This window comes from Lytechinus pictus, chromosome 5 (assembly GCF_037042905.1).
Source record: "Lytechinus pictus isolate F3 Inbred chromosome 5, Lp3.0, whole genome shotgun sequence".
Taxonomy (NCBI): Eukaryota; Metazoa; Echinodermata; class Echinoidea; order Temnopleuroida; family Toxopneustidae; genus Lytechinus; species Lytechinus pictus.
This window is the reverse complement of record NC_087249.1, coordinates 54942294-54955510: the sequence shown is the minus strand read 5'-3', so window position 1 is coordinate 54955510 and position 13217 is coordinate 54942294. Positions and strand designations below refer to the sequence as shown.

The window sequence follows — 13217 nt, the reverse complement described above, 5'->3', positions numbered from 1 at the left end:
ATTGAAATAAGTTAATATTTATTCTTCATTTTCAAGTCATACTAATGATTCATTTGAAGAAGCACAAGCTAGTAAATAATTTGATGGCTGCACATGTCCTTAACATTAATCTGAATAAATAAATGAAGAAAAAATCATGCAAGTGACATTACTTACGTTTGTATGGTTTTTGTCCAGTTGGGAGGCTACCTCTCCTGTTACTCTGCTGGTTACACTGTCTGTTTCTCATGTCTACCAAGCCTCTCTTGGTGAGCCCTCCAGGAAGATGTTTCTGTGGTGGTAAGTTGGTAAGACTGCAACCCCCTTTCAGAGGCTCTCTTTCCAATGTCCGATCTTCTGTTAAATCTTTCCTTTGGTGGGTCGGTGAATTTCCATCAGCACTGGAGGAAAGATTTTGGTGCCGACTCCCAGGAGGTACATGTAATTCCCTTTTACCAATTTCTCTGCTGAAATCTGTAAATACCTCGGAGTCAAAATTATTCTTTGCTTGTTGAAGCAAAGCCTCTGAGACTTGAACTTTTCTTCCATCCCCTGTCATAAATCCTGTCATCATGGAGGATTTCTCAGAGAGTGACTCTTCACATACGTCACCACAAACAGCAGAATCATTTGAATGTACATGTACTTCAGTTCCTACATCAGATTCCATAGCTATTAACTGTTTTGTTCTTTGAAGGGTTGCCTCAGAAACCTGGTCATTATTCTCAAATCGTTTTTGTAAGCCACCAGTTGTGTTCTGATCTGATAATGCAATAGACTCATCAGCTAAGAATTCCTTTGCTTTTTCAAGAGATTTCTCAGAAACCTGAACCTTCGTCCCATGTCCTGTTTGAAAGCAGACAGCCAAGTTTACTGGTTCTACATCAGAGCCAGCAGCTAAGAATGTCTTTGCTCTTTGAAGAGACGCCTCAGAAACCTTGACCTTCTTCCCATGTCCTGTTTGAAAGCCGACAGCCATGTTTTGATCTGGTTCTGCATCAGAGCCAGCAGATAAGAGTTCCTTTGCTCTTTGAAGAGATGCCTCAGATAGCTTGACCGTCTTACCATGTCCTGTTTGAAAGCCGATGGATATGTCTTGATCTGTTTGTTTACTAGCCTCATCTGCGAAGAATTTCTTTGCATTTTGTAGAGACGCCTCAGAAATCTGGACCTTCTTTCCATGTCCTGTTTGAAAGCCAATGGCTATGTTTTGATCTTGTACTTCATTGGAATCATCCGCTAAGAATTTCTTTGCTCTTTGGAGAGACGCTTCAGAAACCTGGACCTTCTTACCATGTCCCGTTTGAAAGCCAACAGCTATGTTTTGATCTGGGACTTCATTGGACTCATCCGCTAAGAATTTCTTTGCTCTTTGGAGAGATGCCTCTGAAACCTGGACCTTCTTACCATGTCCTGTTTGAAAGCCAACAGCTATGTTTCGATCTGGTTCTGCATCAGAGCCAGCAGCTAAGAATTCCTTTACTCTTTGAAGAGATGCCTTGGATAGCCTGACCTTCTTACCATGTCCTGTTTGAAAGCCGATGGCTATGTCTTGATCCGTTTCTTTACTGGCCTCATCTGCAAAGAATTTCTTTGCTTTTTTTAGAGACACCTCAGAGATCTGAACCTTCTTGCCATGTCCTGTTTGAAAGCCAATGTCTATGTTTTGATCTGGGACTTCATTGGACTCATCCACTAAGAATTTCTTTGCTCTTTGGAGAGATGCTTCAGAAACCTGAGCCCTCTTTCCATGTCCCGTTTGAAAGCTAACAGCTATGTTTTGATCTGGTACTTCACTGGACTCATCCGCTAAGAATTTCTTTGCTCTTTGGAAAGATGCCTCAGAAACCAGGACCTTCTTACCATGCCCCGTTTGAAAACCAACAGCTATATTTTGATGTGGTACTTCACTGGACTCATCAGCTAAGAATTTCTTTGCTCTTTGGTGAGACACTTCAGAAACCTGGACCTTCTTACCATGTCCCGTTTGAAAGCCAACAGCTATATTTTGATGTGGTACTTCACTGGACTCATCTGCTAAGAATTTCTTTGCTCTTTGGAGAGACGCTTCAGAAACCTGGACCTTCTTACCATGTCCCGTTTGAAAGCCAACAGCTATATTTTGATCTGGTATTGAATCAGAGCCAGCAGCTAAGAATTCCTTTGCTCTTTGAAGAGATGCCACAGAAATCTGTACCTTTCTCCCATGTCCCGTTTGAAAGCCCACTGGCACACTTTTAATATGAGATTTTTGGCTCTCAAGAGAGCGAGAAACTCTCTGCACTTGTTGGTCTCTAGTTTTACTGTTAGTGGGCACTGATGATTCTTTTGAAGTGTTGTTCTGCTTTTCTTCACCTATAAGAATATCTGGGGATCTTGCAGAATCAAGTTGAAATTGTCCTGACGTTTCTTTCATTATCAGACCACTGAATTCCATCACATCTTGGTTTGATTCATCACACAATAGCTGCCTTGCTTTCAATATGGATGATTCTGAAACCTGAATCCTTCTCCTGCCTCCTGTTTGAAACCCAACCTCCAACTCAGCAGAATCCGGGTGTTTTTGGTGTAGAGAGGATGTTGCACCACCATTGGAGATATCAAGATCATTTGATAATAGCTGCTTACCTACTTGGATTGCGGATTCTGAAACTTGGATGTGCTTTCCACTACCAGTTTGAAAGCCAGTCATTAATTCGGATGATTCAAACATAGTCTCTTTGAGGCCTGATATTTCCTGGATATTTTCATGTCCGGAATCCTCTCCTAACAGCTGTTTTGCCTTCTTCAAAGATTCATCTGAAACAGATATTGCACCTCCTCTTGCAGTCTGGAAACCTACATTTCTTGGGGATGACTTTGTAATGAATTCTGAACCCTTTTGGCCTAACGAATTACCATACGAGTCACCATACTTTTTCCTTTGAAGCCTAGATTTGGAGAATGGTATATTGGAGTTCACATCTCTAGCAACGCTTGCCCCGTGTTGGTTAGCAGTATTTCCTTTATTACACAAATCTGTATCATTAGCAATTGGTTGCCTCTCTCCAATTAGCAATGCTTCAGAAATTTCATCCCAGTCTCCACTGATATTTTCAAATGTGTCTATCAGCGCAACTTGTTTAGAATGGGAATCCTTAGTAGATTTCTCAATAGCTCCTTCATGAAAGCTCGTCATTTCATTGCAAACCAGTCTCCTTGCCTTTTGGAGGGCATCATCTGATATACTGATTTTGTTTCCACTTGCAGTATGGAAAGCCACCAGAAGACCACTTTCAGTATTTGACAAATTTCCAGACACATCAGACACATCATTGTATTCTGAAAGAACTGGCTCCAAAGCAGCAACTTTGGGAGATAATCCAGTTTGAGATGAATGTTTCTGTGGAGCCTGCTCTGAATGGACGATGTTATGTTTGTTCATAGTACATGATGTAGTCTTGGAATCCATGGTGTTCTGATGTATCGTTGAGGACCTTCCAGGAGAACATTCAGGTATGATTTCTAGAGCTGAATCAATAACCTTCCTTGCCTTTTGAAGTGCAGAACTTGAAACATAAACTTTGTTCCCTCCTGCTGTCTGGAAACCAAAGTTGACAAAATCTTGGTCGCTGCCAGGAATGTCTTTAGAAGCTTTGGAGTCAATGGAATAGTCCACAGGATTATTTTCATGATTATCACCAATAACCGTTTTTGCCATTTGCAGAGCTGACTTTGATACCTTGCTATCCTTGCCTCTTGCAGTCTGTAAACCAGCCTGACGTACTTCAGATACAGAAGATGAAGCAGATTCTTCTTCAGACATGCTACTCTCTCTAATGGTTGAGCCACCATTGTTATCATCAATCAGCAGTTCTTCCCCCTGTAAGACATTAATCAGAGGTCTGCACTCTGGGACTTTGACATGTTCAGATAGCTCCATATTTCCCTGGTGATGAGTGGCACGAGATATGCTCATATCATGTGCTAACACAGTTGGAATAAGCTGGTTGAAAGACTTATTGGAAATATCAGGATTGAGCTGCTTATTTCTTTCTCCATCTGAGTTGTGATCTGAGAGCAGTAAAGTAGCCTTCTTCAGTGCTGCCTCTGAAACCTCAATTTTTTGTCCCCCAGCTATCTTGAAACCAACAGGGCCACAAGCCTCTAATGTGACATCCATCTCCAACCAACGTTTGTCTCTCTTTTTCTGGTCTGGTATGGAGTCATTCTCTTGGTATGATGTTGCATTTAGTATGTCCGGTTGAAGGTGATCACCTGGAATATGTGCTTTATCCTTATCATTAGATAAAGATTCAATACATTCCACATCTTGGACATAACTAGATTGCTGGGCATTGCTTGAGATTTCGGTAACATCAGTACTACATGTGCCTTGATATGGTTCATGACTATCAGTGTGACTAACCTCCTGTTGCTCTTTGTCCTTCACACTAAGGGTACAAAGTCCCTCTGTCTCCTTTGTCAGGATGGAATTATCATCCATAAACTGTCCAATCATCTTCACAGACAGGTCTACATCAGGTGATTCTTTAATAGTATTGGTCTCAACTTTACTGTAATCTCCATTCTGCTTCAGGTCTGAAGTTACTCTCTCTGCATGATTTGGAGAAGGTATGTATTGTTTAGATTCATCAATCCTTTTTTGAACCATCGTTTCAAATTGAACATCATTGTGCTTAATGGTTGTAGATAATACTTCATTCCTATCAGTGGTTTGCTTGACAGCCCCCATGGGTTTGGCTCTTTGAAGCTTGCTTTCCAAGAGACTGAAATTGCCACTTTGTTCAGTAAGAAAGCCTTGCGATGGAGTAGGCTCTATGGTGTGATTGAACATCTGATGATCTCGAGAATTTGATACTTGACTCTCCCTATTTTGATCTGTATGATATTCTGGACATTTGAGAATCTGTGCAGCTCCTTTCTCTGAAGGACCAACTGCTATGATTGACGACACATCAAGCTGAGAGAATGCTGTGTCTTCTTCTTGCATGAAATTATAAACAAGTTCCATCTCCTCTGCAGCTTTGATCTCTCTTGCAGCCTGTGTGGCAGACAGACAGTCATCATCAGAAATGTCACTATTCTCAATAGGTTGTAAATTCCCACTGTCCAGTTTCTGTTTTTCTCTTGGCATGTTACTGCTTTTAGTAGTTTCTATCTTCTGTTCTTGTTGCAGGGTGATGATCTCAAGCTCTGGCATTGTTGCATTTCCCTCCTGCAATCCAACAGGAATACTGTCTTCACACGTCTTGAGACCGTTTCCTCTATCCGATTCTTTGATTAATTCATTTGCACTAGTCTGATTCAAGGATGGAATGCTTGAAGTCAAATGAGATGGTTGCTGTATGTTTGCAACAAGAGATGGTGGTTTGAAGGGACGGAATCCTTTGTGACGCTGCCTGTTTTCCACTGTACTTTTCAGTTGAGCATTTCCAGATAAGCCCCCACTCTGCACTCCTTCTTTAGTCTGAATCATATTCCTATCTCCCCCTCCATCCACATGGTGAAGACCAGAAATTTCTACTACTCTTCCTTCCTGCCCAATGGTCTTCAATTCCTCATCATGGTTAATGTCATTCATTATCTTTCTTGCCTTCGCCATGGCAGTTGCCGATATATTGATCGCATTACCACGTGCAGAAGTAAACCCTACCGACAGTGACGATTTACCAGGTGAATCGTGTATTGTTTCATCATTCAAACCCACTTCATCAATGATTTTCTTAGCTTTTTTCAGTGCCTCATCTGATACTTGAATAGATTTCCCACTGGCACTCTGAAACCCACATTGAGAATCTGCTGATGACAAATTCAGTTGATATTCTTCCGGTGGCTTTTCCTTGTCTACATCTCCAATGAGTTTTTCAGCTTTCTTCAAGGATTCAGGGGAAACAAATATGGCTCTCCCACTAGCACTCGAGAATCCAACATTTTGAGTCATACCATGAACTTCTGTAAACAATACATGATCTGTTGAATTAAATTTGTCATGGAGATCTACACATTCTTGACCATTCCCAGCATTGTTAATGACCAGAGACACCCGATCTTGTGCACGAGGTGGCATTTCATCACTTCCTACAGGAGCTAACTTTGGAATTTTTACATCACATTCCTCAACAGGCAAAGGATTGCTCTTCGTGTCATTTTTCATGTTACATTCATCTCTCTCTTCGTCTAGTCTTAATCGCTTTGGTGAGGGCCAGCTGTGTGGGAACTCTCTGATCCTTACCAAAGTCTTATTATGTGGTGGTGCACTTAGGATGACTGACCTACTAGATGTAGGAGTGGTGCTTGATGCAAGACCAGTCTGGCTTTCAGCCGTGGGTATTGCTCTAGTAAGGGGGTTTGGGGCCGTCTTGCAAAATGTAGAAAATGTAGTGAATGCTGGGGAAAAGAAACAAATCAAATGTCAATTCAATTATTCATTCATTGGACTGTATCTACATGTAACTTATCACAAATTGAAGAGGTGAATGAGATTTCTCATAAAACTTATTTTGCATATCATTAATTCATACATTCACACATGCATTTTATATAATTAAATATGCAAAATGTAATAACACAGAACTTGCTTTTCTTGTGACTTAATTTTCTTTTCCTACCTTTTTGTCATAATTAACATTTGAAAAGATAAAAAAGAGATTAAGGTTTTTTTTTTCTTTCAACCTATTGTAAAAAGTGAAAGCACAAACTTTAGGTCTGTTTCTTGTAGACACACAGGAATTTAAACTATGGAATGTAATCAAAGTAAATTTTGTTTCATCTTCATAGAATGTACATGGATCAATTGAAATAATCAAGAAAGAACAACATCAATAGATACATGTATTAACCCTATAGCACCTACAGATTCCTATGCATAATGGCAATTACTCACTGGAGGAAACAATAAAACTGGTAATAAGTAGGCATTGTTCCAAACAAATTGAAATAGTTTTTTATAAATTTACTTTTGTTCATTACAAGTTATATTTATTTTGTAGCATAGGACCTGTTGAATAGAATGGTACATGGCAAAGTTCAATCAGATGTACGAATATTGACCTTTGACAATCATTTGCAGAGCGAGAAGAAAAAAAACAAAAGTTTGGGTTTCAGCCGCCCCAGTCCCACGCCTTCAAAAAAATGTAAAGTATCACTGACAGAATACTAAAGTTTTCGCCAAATCTTGGATCAAATATGTCAAAAATTAATTCGAACTCACATCTAGATGTCACTCTGTGTGATATCCAACGTTTTCATGAACATATAGCAACGCCCGAGCTTCTTCGGCGAAGTAAGTGGTTTTCCGAGACATGGACGCAGCCATCTTTGCTGAGATCGACTGCGCAACAGTCTGGAACTTGCTACACACCGATGCATGTCAATCGGTTTTTCTCTATTATACTCAATAGGAGCATACACTTTTCTATGCAGATCTCTATAGCAGCCAACCTATACGGTATGCACACGCAATATTACCACGGTAAATCATAGACAAGAGATACTATAGCGCAAAGAAAACGTACGGGCGGTTAAGGGCGGTTCAGTGTGTAATAGGAAGGGCGGTCTCGGGCGGTTCAGGTGCTAAAGGGTTAAATTGAACAATCATTTTACAGCCATGGCGTAATTTCCTTCAGCAAGAAATTTATCCACATTGTGCTGCACTCGACCCAGGTGAGGTGAATGGGTACCCGGCAGGAGTAATTCCTTGAATGCATGAGCGCTGAAAGGCAGCTCGAGCTAGAGCCGGGGTAATAATAATAATAAACAAGTGGAACGCCTCTGGCAGTCTCGCCTGCATTACGCAATTTAATATAGCAGCAGTGCTAACTTTGAAAACTACTATAAAATAATCATTCATATAATGACATAATACCACGTTCATTGACCATAAATGACATTTGAACGGAGACTTAAGACTGTCAACTACACCCATGTCCACATTTCATTCACTCTATCCATAAACTTTCAAAGTTATGATGGCACTTCAACAATTACCCCAACATGGCCTAAGTTTATTGACCTTAACTGACCTTTGACTTGGTTTTGTGACCTGAAACTCACAGGGGATGTTCAGTGATGCTTGATTACTCTTATATCCCAAGTTTTATGAACTAGATCCATAAACTTTCACAGTTAGGATGGTAATTCAACAAATACCCCCAACACGGCCAAAGTTCATTGACCTTTAATGACCTTTGACCATGGTCATGTGACCTGAAACTCGTACAGGATGTTCAGTGATACTTGATTACTCTCATGTCCAAGTTTTATGAACTAGATCCATAAACTTTCAGAGCTAGGATGGTAATTTAACATATACCCCCAACACGGCCAAAGTTCATTGACCTTAAATGACCATTGACCATGGTCATGTGACCTGAAACTCGCACAGGATATTCAGTGGTACTTGATTAACCTAATGTCCAAGTTTCATGAACTAAATCCATACATTTTCAAAGTTATGATGGTAATTCAACAAATACCCCCAACTTGGCCAAAGTTCATTGACCCTAAATGACCTTTGACCTTGGTCATGTGACCTGAAACTCAGGCAGGATGTTCACTAATACTTGATTAACCTTATGTCCAAGTTCCATGGACTAGATCCATAAATTTTCAAAGTTATGATAGTAATTCAACAAATACCCCCAACTTGACCAAAGTTCATTGACCCTAAATGACCTTTGACCTTGGTCACGTGACCTGAAACTCGAGCAGGATGTTTACTAATACTTGATTAACCTTATGCCCAAGTTTCATGAACTAGGTCCATATACTTTCTAAGTTATGATGTCATTTCAAAAACTTAACCTTCGGTTAAGATTTTGAAAATAATTTTCCCAACATGGTCTAAGTTCATTGACCCTAAATGACCTTTGACCTTGGTCATGTGACTTGAAACTCAGGCAGGATGTTCAGTAATACTTGATCAACCTTATGTCCAAGTTTCATGAACTAGGTCCATATACTTTCTAAGTTATGATGTCATTTCAAAAACTTAACCTTAGGTTAAGATTTGATGTTGACGCCGCGGCTGCCGTCGGAAAAGCGGCGCCTATAGTCTCGCTCTGCTATGCAGGCGAGACAAAAACGCGCCTCGGAATAGAATATTTCTAGATAGATGGCGCTATATAAATGCCTATTATTATTATTATTAATATTATTACAGATGAGCTATAAAAAACGACATTTAATTTATTAGAAATGTTGACATGACTTTCCCAAAATGGAGTAAATTCTATATATAAACTACAGCAATATAAGCATTGGAATAACTCGATCTCACATTATCAAATTAGATTGAATCACTTTTTTTTATAATGAATAGACAATTCTTCCAAGTATGAACCTGCCTGAATCCAGCCTCTACATCTCAACAAGTGGAGTGCCTCTGGCAGTCTCACCTGCATCACGCGATTCAATATAGCAGCAGTGCTGACTTTGAAAACTACTATAACATAATTATTCACAAAAAACACAATTCATATAATGATACAATACTATGTTCATCGACAATAAATGACATTTGACCTTGATCATGTGACCTAAGACTTGTCAGTGATACTTGATTACCGCTATATCCATATTTTATAAACTATATCTATAAACTTTGAAAGTTATGATGGTAATTCAACAAATACCCCCTACATGGCCAAGTTCATTGACCTTAAATGACCTTTGACCTTGGTCATGTGACCTGAAACTCAGGCAGGATGTTCAGTCATACTTGTTTACCCTTATGACCAAGTTTCATCAACTAGGTCCATATACTTTCGAAGTTATGAAGAAATTTCAAAAACTTAACCTTAGGTTAAGATTTTGATGTTGATTCCCCCAACATGGTCTAAGTTTATTGACCATAAATGACCTTTGACCTTGGTCATGTGACCTGCAACTCAGGCAGGATGTTCAGTAATACTTGATTAAACTTATGTCCAAGTTTCATGAACTAGGTCCATATACTTTCTAAGTTATGCTGTCATTTCAAAAACTTAACCTTCGGTTAAGATTTGATGTTGACGCCGCCACTGCCGCCGACGGAAAAGCGGCGCCTATAGTCTCACTCTGCTATGCAGGTGAGACAAATATAAAGCCACAACACAATCTCACAAGAACCACGGCCCATTTGGTAAACATAACAATAGCAGAAAAGGTATTTTGGTCACTGCTGAACAATAATCTTTTAAGAAATATAGAGTTATGAGATTTTGTCATCCCAGCACCATTTTTGTAAAAAAAGCCATTGCAAAAGAGGCGACCGCGAGAGCGAGGAAACAATGAACTTACAGGTTGTTGATCGGGAATGTCTCTTCATCGTCCATCCCTTCTTTGATGATTCACCCAAAGTTTCTGCCTGAACAGCATCTCCTTTCTTCTCTTCATTTTCCTTCTCATCTTCCTCCTCTTCAACATATACAGCTCGGGATAGCCAGCTTCGGGTCTTGGATATGCTTCCTCCATCCTTTCTGGGTGCTGGTGCAGGAGCTGTGTATTTAAACCGTCCCTTGGTGACAGACTGTGTCTTGAGGTTGGCAACAGCTACGGGCTTGGATGTTGACATGGCTTTACGTGCTTCTTGCTTTGACAGAAAAGGTTTTGGAAGCTTGTTATTAGCACTTGCTGGAAGACTTGAAGGGAAAAATGAAGAGTTCTTCGCTTCTAATGCATCTGGTCTATTTGCTTCAGTAGGGTGTAAGGTCTGCTTTACCAAAGGGTCATCATGACCCTCTGACCGTAACTGATCGGTAACCCTGATATGAATTATTTCTTCATAATAAGGATTCTCAAAGTTACCCATTAGGTTTCTCTCTACTCCAAGGCACTTTTGACCAGCAAGAGTGTTCTTACTGGCAATAGGTTGCTCACTGGATGCAATGTCAGTAACTCTACAGAGAGCTTCTGCATAATTTGGTGATATCGGTGACAGCAAATCAACATCTGGTGCAGGTCTACTTGGTGTCTCCACTACACCATTATCAGGTTTTCCATTCATGCTGCTTTCAGAGCCTAAAGATTTCCTTTCTTGCCCTTCATCAGATCCGGATTTCATTGGCTTACAGAGCAAACCTGCAGGACTCATCAAAGTATCATCTAAAACACTTTTCATTGGGGCACTCTGGCTAGAAACAGACAAGTCATTCTTTACATTTAATGTTGAGCCTAATGCATCACAAGCACCTTGCTCAAGGGAAGTCCCAGCACCAATGGAACTTCTAGATGCACCTAATCTGTCAAGAAGTTTCTCTCTCCTGCTTGGAGGTGTAGCCAGAAGGAAAGCCAGTGTCTCCTCCATTGCAGTCTTATCATTCTTTGTACTTTCCTGTGAGTTGAACAATATTTGGCTAGCATGATTACTACCAATGATAAAGCTTTGCTGGGATGACGTTGCAGGTTGTACAGGAGGACTCTTCTTCCATTGTTTGCAATCAAGTTCTGAGAGAGCATTTGTTTCTGTGGAGTCTCCACTCACATTCTTCTTGGCATTCAATTCAGCTGCATTGCCTACACTGGGTCCCTCAACCTTCTCTCTGACAGATCCTCCTTCCTGCACATGCAGTTCAGAAACTTTCTTTGAATCTGCAGACTCACTGATGCTTTCATGTTCTCGATGTTTGGCAAGAGGTGGCTTTCCATTGTCTGTCACAGGAGGTTGCCCCAAGGTAGTAGGCAACACAGGAGAATCTTTTGTCACCATTTGAGCTCTAGACTCATCACTCTCCTTGTTAACCATGGGTGCTGGTATCTCTTTTCTCCCACCTGCTAAACTCTTATCACTTTCTCCACCATCTTCCGTTTCTATGGTGAATTCTTCTTCTTGACTGTCATCATTAATAGATGGAAACTTGATGACTTTCAAAGGCTGTGTCGAGCCCTCATCCCCTTCCTCACAGCTATCCATCTCAACCACAGAACCACCGTCTTGGAAGAGAACCTTGGCAACAACCTGCCATAGGAAAAGAAATAAAAAATCACATTTGTATGTGCCAAATAGAACGTAATCAAAACTGATTAAGACCTTGTTTCACATGGCTACATGTATTTATAATATTCCTTGAATGCTCTGAGAGCCGTTGAAATACTGTTAGCTCAAGCTAAAGCCAGGGTAATAATAGCAGCACTTTGTATCCTCAGGCCAAAGCACTATATAAATTTTATTATTATTATCATACCCACACATGAAAATGCACATTTGTACTCTATAGGGAGTAATATAAAAGATGCCTTTGTACAATAAAACCTATGAAATTCAAACTATCCTGCATTCAAATCCAATGTCCCAAGAAATGGCCTTGATGCCCTTCCAAATATTTCGAGATTTAAGGCCAAAATAAGTGTTTTTTTTTTTACCTTTGGCCTGTGCCCTGTGGTAATCTAGTGCAATTGTCCCATTGAAAAGTACATTTTACTAATGACCTTGGATGCCTCCTAAAGTGAGCTCTGTCTTCCCTTTCCTTTAACTGCCCTTTTCAAACAAGGCAAAAGCAATTTTGTGCCTCGCCCACTAATGAAAATAACCAGAAATATTGTGATGTGCGAGGGCACGCAACAGAAGTGTCTAAAAACTTCATTGTGAAATGACTGGGATGGAATAACACTTGTCATAAGAGCAATGCACGTAAACTTTAATGTTGACCTGAAATTGACCTTTGACCTTACCATGTGACCCCCGACTGCAACATAACATGCAGGTCGCCTAAGTACATCTACCATCCAAGTTTTGTTGAAAAGTGACTGACGGTTGCGGAGTTAGGTGTCATTAGAGAGTCTTGCATGTAAACTTTAACGTTGACCTGAAAATGACCTTTGACCTTACCATGTGACCTCCGACTGCAGCATAACATGCAGGTTCCCCCAGACCATCTACCACCCAAGTTTGGTTGAAAAGTGACTTACTGTTGCGGAGTTAGGTGTCATAAGAGAGTCCTGCATGTAAACTTTAACGTTGACCTGAAAATAACCTTTGACATTACCATGTAACCTTCGACTGCAGCCTAACATGCAGGTCCCCCAAGTCCATCTACCATCCAAGTTTGGTTAAAAGTGACCTACGGTTACGGAGTTAGGTGTCATAAGAGAGTCTTGTATGTAAACTTCAGGGGCCACGGAACGGTTTTCAAAGTGGGGGGGCTGACCATGCAAAAAAATCACAATTGTATGGTCATTTTTGCGTTTTTGTACACGGTTTTGGAAAAAAGTGGGGGGGCTGAAGCCCCCCAGCCCCCCGGTTCCGCGGCCCCTGAACT

At 40.5% G+C, this 13217-nt stretch overlaps 1 protein-coding gene across 2 annotated transcripts in view; it reads right to left on the bottom strand.

Moving 5' to 3' along the window:
- The window catches only part of LOC135154073 (uncharacterized), a 43109-nt gene that overhangs the window by 18387 nt on the left and 11505 nt on the right, over positions 1-13217 (bottom strand). For both annotated transcript variants that reach the window (XM_064099267.1, XM_064099268.1), the window contains exons 7-8: positions 10261-11917; positions 157-6369 (exon numbers count right to left, since the gene is read on the bottom strand). In XM_064099267.1, the coding sequence (XP_063955337.1) occupies positions 157-6369; positions 10261-11917 (7870 nt within the window). The remainder of the gene's footprint in view (positions 1-156; positions 6370-10260; positions 11918-13217) is intronic.